Raw genomic sequence first — 24,175 nt, forward strand, 5'->3', positions numbered from 1 at the left:
AATATATAGCGGTACAAGCCTTTCTCAAGAAACAAGAAAGGTCTCAAGTACACAACCTAACCCTACACGTAAAGGAGCTGGAGAAAGAACAAGAAAGAAACCCTAAACCCAGCAGGAGAAGAGAAATCATAAAGATCAGAGCAGAAATCAATGAAATAGAAACCAAAAAAACAATAGAAAAAATCAATGAAACTAGGAGCTGGTTCTTTGAAAGAATCAATAAGATTGATAAACCCCTGGCCAGACTCATCAAAAAGAAAAGAGAAAGGACCCAAATAAATAAAATCATGAATGAAAGAGGAGAGATCACAACTAACACCAAAGAAATACAGACAATTATAAGAACATACTATGAGCAACTCTACGCCAACAAATTGGACAATCTGGAAGAAATGGATGCATTCCTAGAGACATATAAACTACCACAACTGAACCAGGAAGAAATAGAAAACCTGAACAGGCCCATAACCAGTACGGAGATTGAAACGGTCATCAAAAATCTCCAAACAAACAAAAGCCCAGGGCCAGACGGCTTCCCAGGGGAATTCTACCAAACATTTAAAGAAGAACTCATTCCTATTCTCCTGAAACTGTTCCAAAAAATAGAAATGGAAGGAAAACTTCCAAACTCATTCTATGAGGCCAGCATCACCTTGATCCCAAAACCAGACAAGGATCCCACCAAAAAAGAGAACTACAGACCAATATCCTTGATGAACACAGACGCAAAAATTCTTGCCAAAATACTAGCCAATAGGATTCAACAGTACATTAAAAGGATTATTCACCACGATCAAGTGGGATTTATTCCAGGGCTGCAGGGTTGGTTCAACATCCGCAAATCAATCAATGTGATACAACACATTAATAAAAGAAAGAACAAGAACCATATGATACTCTCAATCGATGCTGAAAAAGCATTTGACAAAGTACAGCATCCCTTCCTGATCAAAACTCTTCAAAGTGTGGGGATAGAGGGCACACACCTCAATATTATCAAAGCCATCTATGAAAAACCCACCGCAAATATCATTCTCAATGGAGAAAACCTGAAAGCTTTTCCGTTAAGGTCAGGAACACGGCAGGGATGTCCATTATCACCACTGCTATTCAACATAGTACTAGAAGTCCTAGCCTCAGCAATCAGACAACAAAAAGAAATTAAAGGCATCCAAATTGGTAAAGAAGAAGTCAAACTATCACTCTTCGCAGATGATATGATACTATATGTGGAAAACCCAAAAGACTCCACTCCAAAACTGCTAGCACTTGTACAGGAATTCAGTAAAGTGTCAGGATATAAAATCAATACACAGAAATCAGTTGCATTTCTGTACACCAACAACACGACTGAAGAAAGAGAAATTAAGGAGTCAATCCCATTTACAATTGTACCCAAAACTATAAGATACCTAGGAATAAACCTAACCAAAGAGACTAAGAATCTATACACAGAAAATTATAAAGTACTCATGAAAGAAATTGAGGAAGACACAAAAAAATGGAAAAATGTTCCATGCTCCTGGATTGGAAGAATAAATATTGTGAAAATGTCTATGCTACCTAAAGCAATCTACACATTTAATGCAATCCCTATCAAAATACCATCCATTTTTTTCAAAGAAATGGAACAAATAATCCTAAAATTTATATGGAACCAGAAAAGACCTCGAATAGCCAAAGGAATATTGAAAAAGAAAGCCAAAGTTGGTGGCATCACAATTCCGGACTTCAAGCTCTATTACAAAGCTGTCATCATCAAGACAGCATGGTACTGGCACAAAAACAGACACATAGATCAGTGGAACAGAATAGAGAGCCCAGAAATCGACCCTCTACTCTATGGTCAACTAATCTTCGACAAAGCAGGAAAGAATGTCCAATGGAAAAAAGACAGCCTCTTCAATAAATGGTGCTGGGAAAATTGGACAGCCACATGCAGAAAAATGAAATTGGACCACTTCCTTACACCACACACGAAAATAGACTCCAAATGGATGAAGGACCTCAATGTGATAAAGGAATCCATCAAAATCCTTGAGGAGAACGCAGGCAGCAACCTCTTCGACCTCAGCCGTAGCAACATCTTCCTAGGAACAACGGCAAAGGCAAGGGAAGCAAGGGCAAAAATGAACTATTGGGATTTCATCAAGATCAAAAGCTTTTGCACAGCAAAGGAAACAGTTAACAAAACCAAAAGACAACTGACAGAATGGGAGAAGATATTTGCAAACGACATATCAGATAAAGGGCCAGTATCCAAAATCTATAAGGAACTTAGCAAACTCAACACCCAAAGAACAAACAATCCAATCAAGAAATGGGCAGAGGACATGAACAGACATTTCTGCAAAGAAGACATCCAGATGGCCAACAGACACATGAAAAAGTGCTCCACGTCACTCGGCATCAGGGAAATACAAATCAAAACCACAATGAGATATCACCTCACACCAGTCAGAATGGCTAAAATTAACAAGTCAGGAAATGACAGATGCTGGAGAGGATGTGGAGAAAGGGGAACCCTCCTCCACTGTTGGTGGGAATGCAAGCTGGTGCAACCACTCTGGAAAACAGCATGGAGGTTCCTCAAAATGTTGAAAATAGAACTACCCTATGACCCAGCAATTGCACTACTGGGTATTTACCCTAAAGATACAAACATAGTGATCCGAAGGGGCACGTGTGCCCGAATGTTTATAGCAGCAATGTCTATAATAGCCAAACTATGGAAAGAACCTAGATGTCCATCAACAGATGAATGGATAAAGAAGATGTGGTATATATACACAATGGAATACTATGCAGCCATCAAAAGAAATGAAATCATGCCATTTGCGACGACGTGGATGGAACTGGAGCGTATCATGCTTAGTGAAATAAGTCAATCGGAGAAAGACAACTATCATATGATCTCCCTGATATGAGGACATGGAGAAGCAACATGGGGGGGTAGGGGGATAGGAGAAGAATAAATGAAACAAGATGGGATTGGGAGGGAGACAAACCATAAATGACTCTTAATCTCACAAAACAAACTGGGGGTTGCTGGGGGGAGGTGGGATTGGGAGAGGGGGAGGGGGCTATGGACATTGGGGAGGGTAAGTGCTATCGTGAGTGCTGTGAAGTGTGTAAACCTGGCGATTCACAGACCTGTACCCCTGGGGATAAAAATACATTATATGTTTATTAAAAAAAAAATTTTGGAAGGGGAGGTGAACCATAAGAGACTATGGACTCTGAAAAACAACCTGAGGGTTTTGAAGGGTCAGGGGTGGGAGGTTGGGGGAACAGGTGGTGGGTAATGGGGAGGGCACGTTTTGCATGGAGCACTGGGTGTTGTGCAAAAAGAATGAATACTGTTACGCTGAAAAAATAAATAAAATGGAAAAAAAAAAGAATTTAAAGCAGCAATCATAAGGAAACTCAAGGAGTTGAGAAAGCGATAGTGAGAACTTTACCACAGAGATAAGAGTTAAAAAATAATTGGTTGCTTGGTGGCTCACTTGGGTAAGTACTGACTCTTGATTTCTGCTCAGATCTTGATCTCAGGGTCCTGGGATGCAGGCTCAGGTCACACTGTGTATTCAGTGTGATGCCTGCATGTGATTCCCTCTCTCTGTAGCTCCCACCCGAAATCTTGTGATTCCCCCTCCTCAAATATTGTTGGCTCTTATACCTTTATTCCTACAGTCAGTTATACTTTGTCCACTTTCACTTCTTCACTTGTCATTATTGTTAGTCTTTTTTCTGTTATTCTTCATTCAGTTCGTGTGCTGTCAGTGATGTTGATCTTTTCTGCCAAACAACTCTTCCAGTGCTTGATATGTTCCTATTTTTACTGTACTCTAATTCAGTTCAGTTTTCTGTTTCCATATCCTCCATTCTTCAGCTAACTTTGAGCTCATATGATCCTTTTTGAGATTGTTAGAGATACAGGAAGGTGATTTCTGCTACGCTGTGACCATATCACAGAATTATCTATTAGGATATATGGTCAGTATGTTGTGTACCATGTTACGTATCCATGGGGAAATGAGGTCCGGATGACTCATTGTCAGCCATCTTTCTGACATTGTCTGATTGACTTGATGCTTCTGTATTAGAAGTCATCAGTATATTCTTCTGAATGTAGTAAGTACAATGGTTTTACTTTTATTTGGTATCTTTCAGCTCTATCTTCACATGAGACCCAGAGTTTCCTGCTACAGCAGAGCATAGAAGGTTCTTTCCAGAACGGGTCAATGCACAGATGCAAAGATAGTACCGTTGAGATTTTACACTTATGCACAGACTGGGACAGTGATGGGGAGAGTGAAGGGCATCAAAGAAATCCTGGACGATACACCCAAACCAAGGCAATTGCCCTTAATGAGAATCTCACTGCCCCAAATGGTGAAGGATATAAACCACTGTGGAAGACCTCCCTTTTAAAGTCAACTGTTTCTGCAGAGCAGTGGGTCTCTGTCACCACAAGCTCCAATCAGATATTCAAGCATAACGATTTGTGGACAGACTATTTGGAACATCTGGAAAGTAAACAAGTCCATGCTGAAAATAGTAACTTGAGCCATTTGGAAGATAGGATTGGCCAGACCTTAAATCAGAGATTTAGAAATGAAGAACAAAGTACTCAGTGGGATGCATACAAGAGGGAGTTCGCTGATGAGTCAACCCTACAGTATGACCAGAAGCTTTTCACTGGAGACAGAATTGCTAAGTGCACTGAATTTGAGAAAACATTGAACCAGGGCTCCAGCGTTTAGAGATGTGTCAGCGCTAGGTTTGCAGAGAACCATTATGAATGTGATAAATGTGGGGAAGGCTTTCATCCAAGCTCTAACCTCAGTATACATAATGGTCACCATTTGGGAGACAGTCCTCATAAATATAATGAATGTGGGAAATCTTGTAAACAGTCCTCCAGTGTAGGTGATCATCAGAGATTTCATGAGGGACAAAGCCCATTCACATCTAATAAACCAGGGACCATGTTCAGTCAGCCATCAAGCCTAAACATCAATGAGATAATCCCTTGGGGAAAGTAAACCTACATTTTTAAGGAATGTGATAAATCCTTTGACTGCCACTCAACACTATCTCAACGTCAGCATATGCATACTGGAGAAAAAGTATACAAACGTAAAGGTGGTCAAAGCTTTAAGGACTGTTCATCAAAAATGGACATTCGCAGATCTATTCTGGAGAGAAACCCTGCAAATGTCAAGAATGTGGCAAGGCTTTTTTTTTTTTTTTCCACTTTTTAAAAATTTCTTTTCAGTGTAACATGTGACAAGGCTTTTAAGGATCATTCAAGTCTTAATAGACATCACCGAATTCATATTGCAGGGAAAAATTACAACTGTAATGAATGTGCCAAAGCCTTTACATCATGCTCAAAACTTATTCAACATCAGAGAATTCGTAGTGGAGATAAACCTTACCAGTGTCAACAATGTGGCAAGAGCTTTAATCACAACTCAACATTTACTCGCCATCACAGAATTCCTACTGGAGAGAAACCTTACCAATGTCAAAAATGTGGCAAGGCCTTTAACTGCCTGTCAAACCTTTCTGAACATCATAGAATTCATACTGGAAAGATACCTTACCAGAGTCAAGAATGTGGTAAGGCCTATGCCATCCCTTCACAACTTACTAAACATCACAGAATTCATACTGGAGAGAAACCATACCAATGTCAAGAATGTGGCAAGGCCTTTTGTGACAGGTCAACCCTTACTGAACATCACAGAATGCATACTAGAGATAAACCCTACCAATGTCAGGAATGTGGCAAGGCCTTTACCTGGAGGTCAAATCTTTCTTGGCATCACAAAATTCATAGTGCAGATAAACCTTACCAATGTCAAGAATGTGGCAAGCCTTTATCAGATTTCACACCTTTCTCGACATCATAGAATTCATACTGGAGAGACACCTTACCAGAGTCAAGAATGTGGTAAGGCCTATGCCATCCCTTCACAACTTACTAAACATCACAGAATTTGTACTGGAGAGAAACCTTACCAATGTCACGAATGTGGCAAGAGCTTTAACTGGAGTTCATACCTTATTCAACATCACAGAACTCATACTGGAGAAAAACCTTACCAATGCCAGGAATGTGGCAAGGCCTTCAAGTGGAGGTCAGGTCTTACTCAGCATTACAGAATTCACTGTGGAGAATAATCTTACCAATGTGAGGAATGTGAAAAGCCCTTTTGGGACAGCTCAACTCTTATTGAACATTACAGAACTCATACTGGAGAGGAACCTTACCAATGTCGAGAATGTGGCAAGGCCTTTATCTGCCTTTTACACCTTACTCGACATCATGGATTTCATACTGGAGAGAAACCTTACCAATGTCAGGAATGTTGCAAGGCCTTCAAGGTGAACTCACACCTCAGTCGACATGGCAGAACTCATACTAGAACATAACCCTAGAAATTCCAAAAACATGGCAAGGCCTCTCTCTAACTGGTGCTCAAGGCTTAGTCAAGATCAGAGAATTCGTAATGGAAAGACATCTTACCATTGTCAAGTGTGTGGCAAGGCCTTTATACACAGCTCAACACTTACTTGACATCACAGAATTCGTACTGGAGAGAAACCTGACGAATGTCATGAATGTGGCAAGGCCTTTAACCGGGTGTTACTGAGCATCAGAGAATTCATCCTGGAGAGAAACCTTACCAACATCAAGAATGTTGTTAGGCCTTTACATGCACTCGGTCCTCACTAAGCATTGTAATATTCATACTAGATAGAAGGCTTACCAGTGTATAGAATGTAAGAACAGGGGCACCTGGGTGGCTCAGGCAGTTATGCGGCTCCCTTCAGCTCAGGTCATGATCCCAGGGTTCCGGGATGGAACTCTGCATCAGGCTCCCACTCGGGAGGCAGCATGCTTCTCCCTCTCCCCCTGCCTGACCCTCCGCTCTACTTGTGCCCTCTCTCTATCTCTCTGTCAAATAAATAAATAAAATCTTGAAGAATGAAAGAAAAAGAGAATGTGAGCAAAATTGGTTAAAGAGTGCTCACCAATTCATGCCTACGAGAGAATTCATATTAGATAAAAATTCATAAATATAAACAGTGTGGCAACGACTTTGTCCAGCATGCATGCCTTCTAAACAGAGAATTCATACTGGAAAGACACCAGATGAATAATGTGGCCAAACCTCCTGCACATCACAGAATTCACACTGCAGAGAAAATTACGGATGTAATGGATGTGAGAGAGTGCCTAAGGACTGCTCCCTTCTCATTCCATATGAGAGATTTTAAATAGGAGAGTTAGTGTACAAATACTAAGAATGTGTCTGACCTCTCAGTGGGACTCCCAACTTTCTTAACATCGTTGTTTTCATATAGGAGTGAAAGTGTCAAATGCAAAGAACGAGGCCAAGCCCATAACTGGAATTCAGTGCTTACTCAGTAAGTCAAGATGCCTACTAGATTCAAACCCTTAGAACATCGTGAATGTGGAGAGGCCTTCATTTTAGTATACATTGGAGCTCATACCAGAGAGTGCATTAAGGAAAGTCAATTGAAAGTTAGCAATGTTTAGAAAACTATTTAATTGAGCATCAGATGCCAATGAATGTTACAGAAATCAAGCCAATGGAATACATTATTCACCCTACTTAGACATTACTCTGCATGAAAATAGTGATTATAAGGAGAAATCAGACTTGAACACTTAGAAAATGCATATGGTAGTGTTGAACCAACTTAGGGGGTGGACTTTTTCATATATATAAGGATATCAGTATTTTTAAAATTTTACATTAACCCTATATGAGATTTGTGACTAACAATATTCATGTATTTCCTCTGAAATCACTGCAGAAAATTCCTCTGTTCCTCATGGGTGTGTAAGAACATGGGACTGATTGTTGCTACATCAAAGATATTAGATGTCCTGCTCCATTAAGTGGGACTCATGCGTACCTAAGTTTTCCATGGAAGATGACCGTATGATATAAAACATATGAAGTACATCTCAGTGGAGACGGTGCTTACGGTTATAACATTGGTGTAAGATTCCTTGGAATAGGTGCTCAGAGCACACACTTCTGCATGTATTGAAACTAAAGAATTTCCTCAATATTAGAAATAGGAGGTTTTCCTAATTGTTCTTTAAGGAAAAAGAGGTAGCCGTGTAAACTACGAATGTATCTTGCTAAGCACAATCGTTAGAGAGTATGACTTGATGTGGTTAAATGAGGAAATCCTGACAGATGACTGCAGGAGTATAGCTAACTCTTCCCTACATTGCCATACCATTGAACATATATATTTCTGAGCAATGTACCTCAGTCCTGAAATTTTTGGAAATAGGTACTCCTACATCCTTCTGACAACTCTTGAATGCTTTTGCACATGTGTGTTCTGTATTTCGAATGGAGACAATAGAGCGGATTTGATATGCATTACTCAGTGTATGTATGAAATTAATATATCTTCATTAATAAAACAGTGGTGTTTTTTCTTTAAAAGATTTTATTTATTTTGTTGACAGAAAGTGATCACAAGTAGGCAGAGAGGCAGGCAGAGAGAGAGAAGAGGAAGCAGAGAGCTCAATGCGGGGCTAGATCCCAATACCCTGGGATCATGACCATAGTCGAAGTCAGAGGCTTTAACCCACTTAGCCATCCACGTGTCCCAATAAACCCTGGTTTTTAACATACGGATATGGGTATATCATGAATGATGTGTTACTCTACGTCTAGTGTTCATCTATTTCATTGCGGGTTGTACAGAGCTGATCGAATCCATCACCAGTTTGGTACTGGAGTAAAACAATATACCCAGGACACCATTTTCCCAGTGCTCTGAAGGTTTAAGGGATATGTGATTATTTTTCCCCTAGTCTATGCTATGATTTTCTCCTCTTTGTGAATAGGATGATATTACTGTATGTGTATTACCAAGCTTTGTAACATAGAGGTATTGTTGGTGTTTTAGCTCATGTACTGCATGATATTACTACTTGGCATTGATTTTGGGTAGCCAGTAGTGTTTTCGGGGCCTTATACTGACAGGAGCCCTGGGTGACAAGTTAGTGGAACATCTCATATGACATCTGTACTCTATCCTAGTGAGCCACCATCACTCCTTTCTTCCAATGCCTTCCTTCCCATGTCCCATAGAGAAGACTCTGCCTCCCCCAGAGCTTCCCTAAATCTGTTTTAGTCGGAATGGCATATTCTGGACATAGACTTGGGACTCTATAGGAATGTACTATGGCCCCAGATGAAAATATGTGCCCCATGTCCTATGTTGAGTGTTGTTTTCATGTGTCTATGAGGTACACGTGCACATATGACCATGCTATGTGTCATAGATACCACATAAGAAAGAGAAATCTTAACCACCTGGAATGATGTTGTAGCCCAGGGAAGAGACAAAAAATATTTAAGATGAGAAATTAGCATGTAGAGGAGGACAACTGTGCTGAGTTTCCCAAGTGACTTCCTAGATGTAGAAAAATAACTACTACTTGTTTTATGACCTACCTATCTCCAGATCTCCAGTTGTATTCGCCCTCATTTTTCTTCCTAGCTATGTAGGAACCACAACCATTCTCTTTTGCCTGTGTTGTGGAGAGAGTGTCTTCAGAAGGTGCTTAATTGAGATTAGACCCATGGAAAGCCGTTCAGTATTAAGACATTTAGCATGGGGATGAGGGAATTGAATCTAAGTAAAATTTGAGGAAGGCACCATTCTTCAAGAGAAAGACAAGACCTATTAAAAGGAAATGTGAGGAACTCTTTCCTGTGTGGGGAGGGACCAGGAGGTGTCTCTCTTTAGTCACTGCAAAGGCACAGGCAGCTCCTGCTGGGATCAATTGATGAATACATGTCATGGGGAGAAGAGATGGCTAATGTGGGTTTCTCAGGAGTGGGTAAGTTCTGCTTTATCCTGATGATTTGATCGCCCTCCTGCATCTTCCTGAGGACTAATGCTGTTGGATGTCAGTGATTACTGTACTATCCCTCCCTAGATCCATGACAAGGGTTGGAGGACGGTGTTTGATGATGCAATCATGTTGGCAGCTTTAAGATGTCCCATGGTAGAATAGTTGTTTGAGATGAAGAAGGCTTCTGGGCAGTGGAATAGGCCAGATCAGCTGGGCATGTGCTGTGGTTACTCCTCATTTCCCAGAGAGATAACCCCAGTCAAGGTCAGATCCAGTGTGGTTGGGAGATTCTTCAGAGAAGCTGCTTCAGTGTTGTGCCAGACCTTCCTCCCTTTCTTCACTGCCATCATGAGTGTAGTACTAGGGGCATCTAGGTGGCTCAGTTATTCAACATCTGCCTTAGGCTCAGGTCATGAGCCCTGCATTGGTCTTCCTGCTCAGTGGTGAGTTGATTTCTCTCTCTTCTCTGCCCATCACCACCCAGCACCACAAGCGCCTCTCTCATTCTCTCAAATAAAATATATTTCTTAGAGATTTTATTTATATATTTGACAGAAAGAGAGAGAGATCACTAGTAGGCAGAGAGAGAAGGGAAAGCAGGCTCCCTGTTGAGCAAAGAGCCTGACATGGGGCTCAATCCCAGGACCCTGAGATAATGAGCCAAAGCAGAAGCCCAACCCTCTGAGCCTCCCAGGCACCCCAGCAGTTGATATCAGAAAGACTTGCCTAGGCACGCCTGGGTGGCTCAGTGGGTTAAAGCCTCTGCCATCAGCTTAGGTCATGATCCCAGGGTCCTGAGATCAAGCCCAGCACTGGGCTCTCTGCTCAGCAGGGAGCCTGCTTCCCGCACCCCCCACTCTGCCTGCTGTGCCTGCTGTTCTGCGTACTTATGATCTCTCTCTCTCAAATAAATAAACAAAATCTTAAATAAAAAAGAGAAAAAGACTAGCCGACCTGGAACAGATGCATGAAAATATGTTCGTCATCATTAACCATCAGGGAGATTCAAATCAAAACCACATTGGGATACCACCTTACACCAGATAGAATGGCCAAAATTAACAAGGCAGGAAACACCAAGTGTTGGAGAGGATGTGGAGAAAGGGGAACCCTCTTACACTGTTGGTGGGAATGCAAGTTGGTACAGCCGCGTTGGAAAACAGTGTGGTGATTCCTTGAGAAATTAAAAATAGAGCTTCCCTGTGACCCTGTCTGCAATTGCACTCTTGGGTATTTACCCAAAAGATACAGATGTGGTGAAAAGAAGGGCCATCTGTACCCCAATGTTTATAGCAGCCATGGCCACAGTCACATAAGTGTGCAAAGAGCCAAGATGCCCTTCAACACACGAATGGATGAAGAGGATGTGGTCCATATATACAATGGAGTATTATGCCTCCATCAGAAAGAATGAATACCCAAGTTTTGTATCAACATGGTCAGGAATAGAGGAGATTATGCTGAGTGAACTAAGTCAAGCAGAGAGAGTCAATTATCATACGATTTCACTTATTTGTGGAGTATGAGGCATAACACAGAGGACATTGGTTGATGAGGAGGAGAAGTGAGTTGGGGGAAATTGGAAGGGGAGATGAAGCATGAGAGACTGTGGACTCTTGAGAAACAAACTGAGGGTTATGAAGGGGAGGGGAGTGGGGGTTGGGTGAGCCTGGTGGTGGGTATTACAAAGGGTTCGTATTGCATGGAGCACTGGGTGTGGTGCATAAACTATGAATCTTGGAACACTGAAAAAATAAAATAAATTACGAAAAGGAAAAAAAAAAGAGTTGACACCTGGAAGAACAAACTATTCTTTAATAAATATTTCATCTTTTCCTTTCTCCACTGAATATAATCCTCTCTTTGGAAATTCTAAATCCTACCTCCTCCTCCTCAAGTCACCGTGACACAGAAGCCTCACCTTCTCTTTGAGCCTCATGTCTTTCTTGTTCCCATACTTAAGAACTTAATTGTTTTCTCTTGTGAAACTGCCTGACATCATTGAGAACAGTGCAGGAAAAACAATTTTTCCTCTCCTCACGTTCATTCTGTTGTGTGAACTGACCTCCATACTTCAGACCCAGAACAGAACGTTCAAACAGAGCTGGAGATCGAGGGCAGCCATAGCTTCATTGCTTTGCCTGAAAAGGAGGCCTGCAGCCCACCCAGAGTGGGGCTGGAGGTATGTAGGGAAATGCGGGATTATGGCTAATTTCCAGGGGAATTGTGTCTGTGCTGCCAGCCCTGTTCATCATATTGTCGGGGTGGAACCATGTTCCTGAATCAAAGGGCTGAGAAGTGAGGAGAAGAGGTCTGTGGAGAAGAGAAAGGTTACTTACTGGTCACTTGGTGACTTGTGGTATTTATTACAGGGACTGCTGACCTTCAGGGATGTGGCCATAGAATTCTACGAGGAGGAGTGGGGATGCCTGATCCACACTCAGTGGCAACTCTACAGGGATGTGATGTTAGAGAACTATGAACACCTCCATTTCTTGGGTGAGGAAGACTCCCTCCAGGTTTCTGAAACCCCACACAGGGTTTTGTTCCTTCCTGTGAAGACTGCCTCTTGGGAGATTTCTCTTGGAATGACTGGATTCCAGATCCAGGCAGAAAGGGAAAAAAATAGGGGTTTGTATATGGAGAGACAAATCTTCATGATGTTTCCTTTTCAGCCTCAGCTTCTCCTTCCTCAAGGTAACATCATGGCTTGTGAAGATGAGTGGCAGTTCTCAACATTTAGTGACATAGACTGGTGTTGTTGACATCTTAAACTGAAATTTGCCCTTTTGATTACCATGCCTGCTACTTAGAAGTGGAGGTCAGGAGGTGAACATTGGAAATGCCTCCTGTGTGTTCTAAAGGGACTGTTGGGCAATAGCTTTTGGGAGACCATTTTCTAGAATTGTACAATATCGTCTCTTCTCTACTGAACACAAGACTTATGGGAAGTTAGAATCAGCAGCAATAGTCATTTTCCTTTTTCTTCATAAACAGGTCTCCTGTCAAAGCCACATCTGATCATGTTTTTGGAGCAAGAGAAACATCTCTGGGATGTGAAGAGAAACGAGGTGGGAAGCCTCCATCCAGGTAGGTGGGAATGAATGAGGCAGATGACAGAGGGGAGGTCCAAGTCTGGAGGAGGAAGGTCGACCTTAAGCTGTGGTTCAAGTAGCTCTCCTTGAATGAATGTCAGTTGAAAACATGCCCAGTTTTATGTCTCTGCCTCCCGGAGGGACATCTGCTCTCCAACATTATCAAGCTCTTGCATTCTCTAGGGATTCGCCTTCAGCTCCAGTGATGGTCCAACATATAATCACCATATAATTGGAGGGGGAGAGCCTCCTTAATCTCCCTCCATTGCTGTGATTACTCTCTGGAAGTTATCCTATGTCTGAGGACCTCTACTTTAAAGTCTCTGTAAATTCTGGTTTCATCATGAGACACGTAGGTCAGGGAGTTTGGTGCAGAAATTCCAGAATACTGGAGACACATTTCTAATGTTCTATGGCTTATATGTTCTAATGTTAGGGAGGCTTTAATCTTAGGCCTACAAAATTGAGATTCAGTAACTTCATCAGTTAACAAAGCACGGCCCTAAAATGAGAAAACGTCCTGCTTTATTTCCCTTCAAATGTTCTTTTTTCTTATTTTCTTTCTTTCTTCTTTTTTTTTTTTTGTAAGATTTTATTTATTTGACAGACAGAATAGGGAGAGAGGCAGGCAGAGAGAGAGAGAGAGGAAGCAGGCTCCCCGCCGAGCAAAGAGCCAGACGCGGGGCTCTATGCCAGGACACTGAGACCATGATCGGAGCCGAAGGCAGAGGATTTAACCCACTGAGCCACTGAGGCGCCCCCCCCCAACCTTTTTTTTTAACATATAGAAATTTCCACTCTATGAGTTCCATTCCTTAATGGTGAAATAGTATAATGTCTCTCTTTGTTTCCTAGAATTCCTACATAACAAATGCTATTGGGGAACTAGCACATTTGGAACTTGATCTTGTAGCCTTTAATAAAGTCTCATTTATTACCTCATTTTTTAATAATTGCATCATGATTCTGTCTTCTGTGAACTTCTTGTGACTTTGTCATATGTGTTTTCACTTTCTCATTAGTTCTGTATGTGATTTAGCTCTATTTTTGTACATCGAATGTCCTAATATAACATGCACATGTGCTTTTTAAGTAGTGAGTTGGACAATTAGTAAAATTCCCATATATTTTGTTTAAAAATTTTATTTGTTTGAGAGACAGAGAGAGGAAAAAATGAGTAGGGAAAGGGCAAAAGGAGAGGGAGAAGCAAAATCCCTGCTGAGCAGGAGTCCAGTTTGCGGCTGGATCCCAGAAGCCCGAGCTCATGACCTGAACTGAAGGAAGCTGCTTAACTAATTGAGCCCCATGGGTACCCTGAGTGACCATATTTTGAAAATCTTATTTTCAGTAATGTGATGTTATTTCTGGGATATTAATCATGAGCTTTTTCTTCTACTTCCCTCAGAATGTATCAGAATTTAACCCCATATATGAAGTTCATATGCACTGTCTCTCAGCAAATTTTCAACTCTCACAGTGTTTATTTATTGAGAAATGAGATGTTGTTTGTTTCCTCTGTCTTACCAAATGAATTACAGGGTTACATTCAGTGCAGGAGGAAGAATATATTAATAATGTAATACATTTCTTTCACGTTTTTTAAGTGTTCATAAAATTTTCTTTTATAACTTTTTGATTGATTTTAATGAGGATTCTTTACAATGTTATAGTCCATGAAGACATGCCAATCAAATGCTTCTTTTTCATGGGTACGTGGACACAGTTTTAAATTGTGGTTATATGGAAGTTTTCCTTTTCTGTCATACATCAGTGTTTTATTTAGAATTTCTTGGGTTGAGTTTTGTCTTACTCTGATTTGGTAATTTCCTAATAATGTGCTGCTTCTGTCTGGCTCATTCCACATTAGCTAGGTGTAGATTCGGTTTTATCTGTGTATGTTGTTATAGGAAGAGAATTTTCAGCTCAGTATCTTTTGAGACCATGTGAATATAACTCAAAAAAGAATGAGCTTTATGCTTTTTGCCGGTAAATTATGTGTGTCTTTGTCTTTTGTTTGTATGTCACACATATATACTGTGTGACCCCTACTTTGTGTCTCCTTGGTGAGTGGTCAGTGAATGTTGTACCATGTCTAGGTCAGCTGTTATCCACATAGAATTCATTTTACCATGTAATTGTGGGTGAATTTTTATTCTCTCTGCATGAGAGAAAGACTGTTTTGAATTCAAAGTAATTTTCAAATATTTTATACTTCAGTATCATGTTTTGGTATGAAATATGAAAGATATAGTTTCTCTGTAATTATAGGATTAATATGTATGATATGCCTTGGTACCTTTCTCATTGACTTTTGTGTCTTCTGGGAGTATTTTCCTTGTAATACAACATTGTTGTAAAACAAACCATTTCAACCTCTGTGTCAGGTACATAGAAGACTCTTAGTCCTGTCTCTAGCCCAACACCCACTTTGTTACCAGTATCACACATTCTTTTATGTTGTGTACTTTATGACCTACATTAATGATTTTTATACTTTTTTGAAAACAAAGCTCTGTAGCAGAAACAAACGTGACTGGTATCTCATTACAACACGGCAGGTTGGTGTAATTGTCTACATATTTATGTTCAGCGAAGAGCTTTGTGTTCTTTGTGGTTGCAGTTTCTGGGTAGAATCCTTTTATTTTATCAAGAGAGCATTCCTTTAATGGTTCTTGTAGGATAGGTCTATTGATAAATGTAGAGGAGTCTTTACTTGGGAGTGTCTTCATTTCTACATCTATGGAAAAGGGTTTTGTCCTGTAAAGTATTCTTGGTGGTATCTTTCAATCTTTCAGTAGCGGAGTACATTATGCCTGCCCCATTCTTGTTGGGACTGCTGGGAATCCCACTGCTGCTTTTCTAGGAGCTCTCGCACAAGGTGAAGTGCATTTGCCATGCTGTTTCAAAAGTCCATTTTCATTTGTGGTCTTTGATGGATTAATCACAACACGTCATCAGTCCTCCCATTCTTTGTATGTGGTCTGCTGTATATACCATAGTTTTATAAGGAAGTAATTTGAGGAAATAAAACATTAAGGCAATCAGAGGGAAAATACATTTACTGTAGTGCACTGGATTTACAAGATAAACTTGTCTGTGTAAGTGGACCGTGACCGATGAAAAGCACGTTATTCAGTGGTTAACTGTATTTTTTAGTAGACCTGAAAGGACTCAGGGGCAGGTGGATCTCTAGAGAGGGATCAGTATTTTCAGTGTGATTCTTTTTTATTTTTTCTTTTGACTGTATTTTATACATACAGATGGATGTCCAAAGAAAGCCAGAGCAGCGGGGCGCCTGGGTAGCTCAGTGAATTAAGACCTGCCTTCAGCTTGGTTCATGGTCCCAGGGTCCTGGGATCAGGCCCTGAATCAGGCTCCTTGCTTGGTGGGGAGGCTGCTTCCCCCCATCTCTCTCTGCCTGTCTCTCTGCCTACTTATGATCTCTCTGTCTCTGTCAAAGAATTTTTTTTTATAAAGAGAAAGCCAGAGTAGCAAAACTTTCAGCAGATAAACTAGCCTTTTAAGTTTTGTAGAGATTCCATTTTCTGTATATCACTTCAAGATTTATTGTTTTTCAATTATTCCAATGAAGGAACATGGATGTGATTCCTACTTATGCATTTTTTTATTCCTGCACAGTATATTACACTTTTACCATTTCTGCCTTGACCTCTCCCATTATGTTAAATTGGAAACTTTTTTGGGGGGAGATGGTCTGCTCTAAATGTATGATGTCTCTGTTTGGGAAATTGTTCTTTGTTGTGTAGAAACAAAACTAATTTTTATGTGTTGGTTTGTGTACCAGCTTTATAAAATCCATATGAGTTTTAACAGGATTAAAACAATAAGGATTCCAGAAGAAGAAAAGGCAGTGGCATAGGAGGGTCCTAGACTCATGTGTCCTGTCATGAGCACCAATAGGTAAAAGTCAGGTCATCTTAAATGCCCCAGACATTGGGCTGAAGAGTGACAGGAGAAACTCCCCATGTAAGAGGAGAGAAGAGGCCACATGGAAGATGGCAGATAGTGTGGAGACATGGTTTAGGGAGGAGAGGAGTCTAGCATTGTAGAGGGCAGGGAGCCCTGGCTGTGAGGTAGGTGTCATGACAGAGGAGCACTCAGGGGATGCCTAAGAAGGTTTCCCCAAAGCCATTGCTTGGAGAGCAAGAAGGCCTGAATTTCATGAGTTCTTGGAACCAGCACATCTTAAAGCCTGGAGTGTTAATGGTCAGCAGGTTTGGGTGGGATAGAACCAGGAGGGCACTGGGGTGCTCCTGGAGAGAAGGCTGGCAAACAACCTGGGGACTCACAGTGTGGAAACAGTCATCTGAAGAACACCTGGGGTGCACAGTGGGGAGAGTATTTGGTAGTCTAGGAGCACATTCCTGAGAGGAAACATTCAGTGACATGTGGCTCCCAGAACATGGGAGCCCTCTCCCGCCCTGTAGCATAAAGCAGAGCCCCGCTCAGTGAGGTCACTGGCTGTCTGCCTTACTTGCACCAGGCCCCACCTGTGTATTCTGAGTGGGCTTCCATTCTCAGTGACACTTTCCTCAGGCTCAGCAAGGTCAGCCCCTGCCACATCACATCTCCTGAGCAGAGATTCTGCAGGGCCACAGTCCTGGTGGAGTTGACGTCAGGTCTCCTTTCACGATCAGACCAGAGCTGACCTAGTTCAAACTGGCCACATTCAGGTCAGGGACCAAACACTGCCCATAGGAGGCAAGGAGAGTCCCTGCAGACCATCGGTCTGAAGGATACAGCAGGACACATCACTGACTTTTCTAGTGGACAGAGGAAGGTAGATAGAGAGTTAGACAAATGTCAAGATGAAAGAATTTATCCCAAAGAAAAAATAAGATCAAGGCCAAAGATAACAAGGGAAGCAGATCGTAGTAACTGTTGAATTTAAGGCAACAGGCAGAAGGATATTCAAAAGGTTGAGAAAAGGATAGTGAGAACTTTACCACAGAGATAAGAGTTGAAAAAAATAATTGGGTACTTGGTGGCTCACTTGGGGAAGCCACTGACTCCTGATTTCTGCTCAGATCTTGATCTCAGGGTCTTGGGATACAGGCTCAAGTCAGTCTCTGCAGTCAGTGTGATGCCTGCATGTGATTCCCTCTCTCTGTAGCTCCCACTTATACTCTTATGCCCCCCCCCCAAATATATAAATCTTTAAAAAAATCAAACGGAGGGGAGCCTGGGTGGCTGGGTTAAGCCTCTGCCTTCACCTCACATCATGGTCTCAGGGTCCTGGGATCTAGCCCCTTGGAGGCTCTTTGCTCAGCAGGGAGCCGGCTTCCCCCTCTTCTCTCTGCCTGCTTCTCTGCCTACTTGTGAACTCTCTGTCAAATAAATAAATGAAATATTTAAAAAAAAATAAAAATGAGACATAGATGAACAATGCAGTAAGCGAGAATAGAAACAGGTTTGATGTAAATGGTATGCTGGAAGCAGAAGAACGACTTTGTCATATGGACGAGAAAATAAAAAATACTGAGTCTGAACAAAAGATGGAGGGAGAACAATCATGCATCACAGGATTTATTTAGGGAACTCATTGACCCCATCAATGGTAGTGAAATTCCTAGGTCTTGGGCTTTTCTGTGCTGGTAGAGTATTGATTCCAAATTCAACTTTTTATTGATCTAAGGAGAGTGCCCATTTCTTTGGTTCTTGTTTACTAAATCAGTCTTAATAACTTGTCCATTTTTAGGAATTCTCTAGGTTTTTTTTTTTTTTTTCATAAATTTCTCCATTAATTATTATGTACTGGTTTATGGAGGTAACACATTGCCAGTTTTATTTATTTCGTTGATTGAAATGGGCATTATTTTCTGTGTTCCATTAGTGTTAATCTTGTATTTTATTTATTTCAGATTTTTCTTTATTTTGTTTCTCTCCTTTCATCCTAGTTTCTTCCTTTTTTAGTTCTTCTGGTGGAAATTAAGTTGTTTATTCCAATTTTTTTTTTTAACTTTGTATTGTATAACATGAAGAAATTGGGAAATGGAAAAACTGGCAGAAATAAACAATACAAAAATGACCAAAACAGTAAAGAAAATTAAAATGATGATTTTGAGGGATTTCTTTTTTTTTTTTTTTAAGATTTTGTTTATTTATTTGACAGACAGACATCACAAGTAGGCAGAGGCAGGTAGAGAGAGAGGAGGGAGCAGGCTCCCCACTGAGCTGAGAGCCCCATGTGGGGCTCCATCCCAGGACCCTGATCATGACCAGAGCCCAAGGCAGATGCTTAATTGCCCCAATTTTTAGGGTCTATAATCATGTCATGTGTGAACAGAGAAATTTTTACTGTTTCTTCTTCAGTTTAGATTCCTTTACTCTACTTTTGGTTGCACAATTGTTCTGACCAGAGTGTCCAGTACTATACTCAAGGGCAGTGGTAGGGTCACTTCATTACCTGCTGATCATAGAGGAGAAGCTTGCAGACTGTCCCTACTGGATAAGTTAATTTGCAACTTTTCATACAACTGTGGCGTTCATTAGGTTGAAGGGGTTTCCTTCTTTCTCTACTTTGTTTATAACGTGACATGTTGTCCAGTGTGCCCATATTTGTATTCTGTCTCACTTAATATGATCATGTCTTTTTTTTAAAGATTTCATTTATTTAAATGACAGACAGAGATCACAAGCAGGCAGAGAGGCAGGCAGAGAGAGAGGAGGAAGCAGGCTCCCTGCTGAGCAGAGAGCCTGAGGTGGGGCTTGATCCGAGAACTCCGGGATCATGAACTGAGCCGAAGGCAAGACTTTAACCCACTGAGCCACCCAGGCACCCCGATCATGTCATTCTTGATCTTCATTCTGTTATCGTGAAGTCTTCAAGTTACAGTTTTCTATATGTTGGACCGCCCTTAATTCCTGGACCGTTTCCCACTTGGTGATCTTTTGTAAAAAGGGAAAATGTGCTGTTGATTCAGATTGCTATTTATTGTGGGCTTCGAGTGAATATTTCTCACAGGCAGTAGTTTGTAAACTTTGTTGTTTGTAGTGTCTTCGTCTGGCTTGCATGAGCTGGTAATGCTGGTGCCATAGAGAGAGTGTTCTGCTAGTTTCTCTGATCATCACTCCTTGGAAATATTTGAGGAAATTTGAAGTCCTTTATCCTTCAGTGTCTGTTTGAATATCCAGTGAATTCATCTGGCACACAATTTTTATATTTTGGAGGTTTTTTTTTTTTTTTTATTCCTCTTTCATTCAGCTTCATGGTTGCAGATCAGTTGAGTTTTTTTTTTGTTTTTTTTTTTTTTACTTTTCTGAAAGATGGAGTGGAAATTGGTTATACTTTTTTTGAAATTTATACTTGTCTTTTAGTATCAATTCGTGGGCACTGATTATCCATTGTTGCCTCTTGTAATTACTTTTATTCCCATAGTCAGTTATACTGTCTTTTACTTCTTCTTTACTTTTACTTCTTTACTTTTATACTGCTTTTACTTCTTCACCAGTCATTTTAGTCAGTCTTTTCTTCTCTTATTCTTAATTTACTTCTTGGGCTGTCAATGTTCATCTTTTCTGACAAACAACTCTTCCTGTGGTTGATACATTTCATTTTTTACTGTACTCTATTTGGTTCAGTTCAGTTTTCTCTTTCAGTATCCATTGTTCTGCTAGTTTTGAGCTCATGTGACCCTTCTCCTGATTGTTAGAGATACAGGAAAGTGATTTGTGCTACACCATGACCATACCACAGAATTCTCTATTAGACTCTGTGCTCAGTACGTTCTGTGCCATGTTGTGTGTCCATGGAGAAATGAAGTCCTGATGACTCCTTCTCAGCTATCTTTCTGACATTGTCTGATTGGCTTGATGCTTCTATATTAGCAGTCATCAGTATATTCTTCTGAATGTAGTAAGTGCAATGGTTTTACTTTTATTTGGTATCTTTCAGCTCTATCTTCACATGACACCCAGAGTTTCCTGCTACAGCAGAGCATAGAAGGTTCTTTACAGAAAGTGTCAATACACAGATACAAACATAGTACCGTTGAGATTTTACACTTACACACAGACTGGGACAATGATGGGGAGAGTGAAGGGCATCAAAGAAATCCTGGATGATACAGCCAAACCAAGGCAATTGCCCTTAATGAGAATCTCTCTGCCTCAAATGGTGAAGGGAAAAAAACACTGTGGAAAACCTCACTTTTTAAGTCAACTGTTTCTGCAGAGCAGTGTGTTTCTGTCAGCACAAGCTCCAATCAAATATTCAATCATAGTGATTTGTGGGCAGACTGTTTGGAACATCTGGAAAGTAACCTAGTCCATGCTGAAAATAATGATTCGAGCCATTTGGAAGATAGGATTGGCCTGATCTTTCAGTCAAGAATTCACACTGGAGAGAAACGTTACCAATGTTAAGAATGTGGCAAGGCCTTTGTTGACAGCAGCACCCTTATTCGACATCACAGAATTCATACTGGAGAGAAACCTTACCAATGTCAAGAATGTGGTAAGGCCTTTACCTACCTTTCACAACTTACTCGACATCACAGAATTCATACTGGCGAGAAACCTTAACATCGTGAATGTGCCAAGTGCTTTAACCAGAGCTCAGCCCTTATTCAACATGACAGAGTTCATACTTGAGGGAAACCACATCAATATCACAAATTTTCAAAACCTTTATAATCACTCAATCATCATTAATCATCATAAAATTCATACTAGATAGAAATCTCACCAGTGTACAGAATGCAATAAAAGGGGCACCTGTGCGGCTCAGTCGGTTAGGGCGCTCACTTAGGCTCAGGTCATGATCCCAGGGTTCTGGGATGGAGCTCTGCATCGGGCTTCCTGCTCAGTGGGCAGCGTGCTTCTCCCTCTCCACCTGCCTGACCCTCCTCACTACTTGTGCTCTCTCTCCATCTCTCTGTCAAATAAATAAATAAAATCGTGAAGAAAGTAAGAAAAAAAGAATGGGAGAAAAATCGGTTAAGGAGTGCTCACCCATTCATGCCTATGAGAGAATTCATATTGGACCATAACCTCACAAATATAACCAGTGTGGCCTTTGTCCAGCATGCACGGCTTCTAAACAGAGAAGTCATACTGGAAAGACACCATATGAATAATGTGGCCAAACCTCTAGCAGGCACAGACCCCTTAGTGCATATCATAGAATCCACCCTGCAGAGAAAATTATGGATGTAATGAATGTGAGAGAGTGCCTAAGGACTGCTCCCTCCACACTCCATATGAGAGATTTTAAATAGGAGAGTAAGTGTACAAATACTAAGAATGGGGATGCCAGGGTGGCTCAGTGGATTAAAGCCTCTGCCTTCAGCTCAGGTCATGATCTCAGGGTCCTGGGATCAAGCCCCACATCCGGCCCTCTGCTCGGTGGTGAGCCTGCTTCCTCCTCTCTCCCTCTCTGCCTGCCTCTCTGCCTATTTGTGATCTCTGTCTGTCAAATAAATAAATAAATAAACCCTCCCACCTCACCCCACCCCCACCCCAACCCCGCCCTGGCCTGGGGCCAGAATGGGGGCAGGCTGTTCTGGCTGCAAGCAGCTTTGTGCTGCTGGAGGCAGGTAAGGCTGCCTCTTGCTCAGAGGAGCTCCTGGCCCAAGGCTGAGGAGGGGGCTCCCGAGGGCACCGTCCGACCTCCTCTCAATGGCACCCCAGCCGGCTCCATTTTGTGCGGTGAGCTGGGTGGCAGACACTGGCCTGGACCCCATTCCCGACCCTGGACCCTTAGCAAGGCTGGTGCACAGAGTCAAGGTGGGGGTGGGGGGCTCCCAACAGCTAGCAGGAGCATGGCAGGGCCGGCCATCTTTGCCCCAGTACCCTGGCGGGTAGATGCCTGGCAGGTGTTGTGCGCCGGCCTGAGGCCTGGGTCAAGGAGTAGGGGGATGCGTGCCACGGTGGGCCGCCGCGCACCCGGGTAGGGCTGACAGTCAGCCCATGGGGGCGGTGGGGCTAGGGCCAGCCTGCGAACCTGCCTGGGTAGGAACGGATGTGACCCAGAGGAAGGAGTGGATTTGGTCTCCCCGCAGTCTGGCTTACAAGTAAAGAATGCAGCCATCTCGCAGCTTGTGGTCCCTGGACTTGCCTCAAAGGTTGAAGGTGGGCAAAGATCAGACCCCTTTTTAGAAAGGTGTTTCTGAACACCACTGACAACACGGTTCTCACAATATTTCATGACAACCAATGGCGATAGCGCTACAACAGATGCTTCTCTACTAGGCACGGCTGCACACTACATGGGAGGAAGCCACTATATGATTCAGCCTCATGATGACACTGAGCACAGCGTGAATGATCATGAAGACACAAATAGTTCAAAAGACAGTTTCAGAGGACACGGTATCTATCCTCCAACTGCAAATGTAGCAAGGACAATGAAAAATGTCTTACCTCAAATGGGAGAGACTGTGAGATTGCAAGGACTGTGTTCAAGAATGAGTAAGTGAGCTCATCAGATTTATAACATATGAAGCAATGAAAGATGCCATCAAGAGAAAAGGAGGACAATCAAGGGAGAAGATATTCTCTTTGCCATGTTGACCTCAGGCTGTGACACTTATGTTGAACTTCTGAAATTATCCTTTCAGAAATTCAGAGAGGCTATGAAAGGAGGGAAAGGAGTTGGTGGAAGAGTCATAGCTACAGATGGACTAAGTGAAGAACTTACAGAGGGCCAACAACAAAATGTTATGGTTTATACAATGTCATATTTCTGGTGTTCAACAAATTCAGTTTTCAGGGTCTGAAGAAATGGTGGCATGGGGTGGAGAGAAGCTTAAGTCTGTATGATTCTGGAAACAGACATTAGATGGAAGTGACTGGGGAAAGAGGGCTCTTTGTACATTAAATAGGTGTAATGTACCTTCCTAATGCTTGACTGAGGGCTTAATTCTGACTTGAGATGCTTTTTCATGAATGATTTTCAAGAAAAATTTGGATTTTAAAGGTATTAAAATAGTTTTGTTTCACATGAGTTTGTTGCTCTGTAGGACTCCTATATGCATTATATATTGCAATTTACTACTGTCAGAGATTTGTAGAAAGTTTCTTATTTTCATTGAAGCATGTTAATTTTGTAATTCAAGTCAACAGCTGGGTTAATACATGGTATTTGCCGTTTTGATAAAATATAAGGGTGGAGTTAAAAGAAAAAAAG

The 24,175-nt window shown here is 41.6% G+C and overlaps 2 protein-coding genes and 1 pseudogene across 2 annotated transcripts in view; all 3 read left to right on the forward strand.

The window, feature by feature from the left end:
• The window catches only part of LOC123931367 (putative protein ZNF720), an 867,309-nt gene that overhangs the window by 260,035 nt on the left and 583,099 nt on the right, over window positions 1-24,175 (forward strand). The gene's annotated exons all lie outside the window — the stretch shown is intronic.
• On the forward strand, window positions 4,245-13,232 carry LOC123930586 (zinc finger protein 883-like). The gene is given in 7 exon segments (XM_045986794.1): window positions 4,245-4,681; window positions 5,282-5,820; window positions 5,903-6,370; window positions 12,010-12,113; window positions 12,304-12,430; window positions 12,929-13,021; window positions 13,210-13,232. Coding segments are annotated over 7 exon segments (1,791 nt in total).
• LOC123930587 lies at window positions 23,193-23,808 on the forward strand (annotated as a pseudogene).

The sequence above is a fragment of the Meles meles genome, chromosome 19 (assembly GCF_922984935.1).
Source record: "Meles meles chromosome 19, mMelMel3.1 paternal haplotype, whole genome shotgun sequence".
Lineage (NCBI taxonomy): Eukaryota > Metazoa > Chordata > Mammalia > Carnivora > Mustelidae > Meles > Meles meles.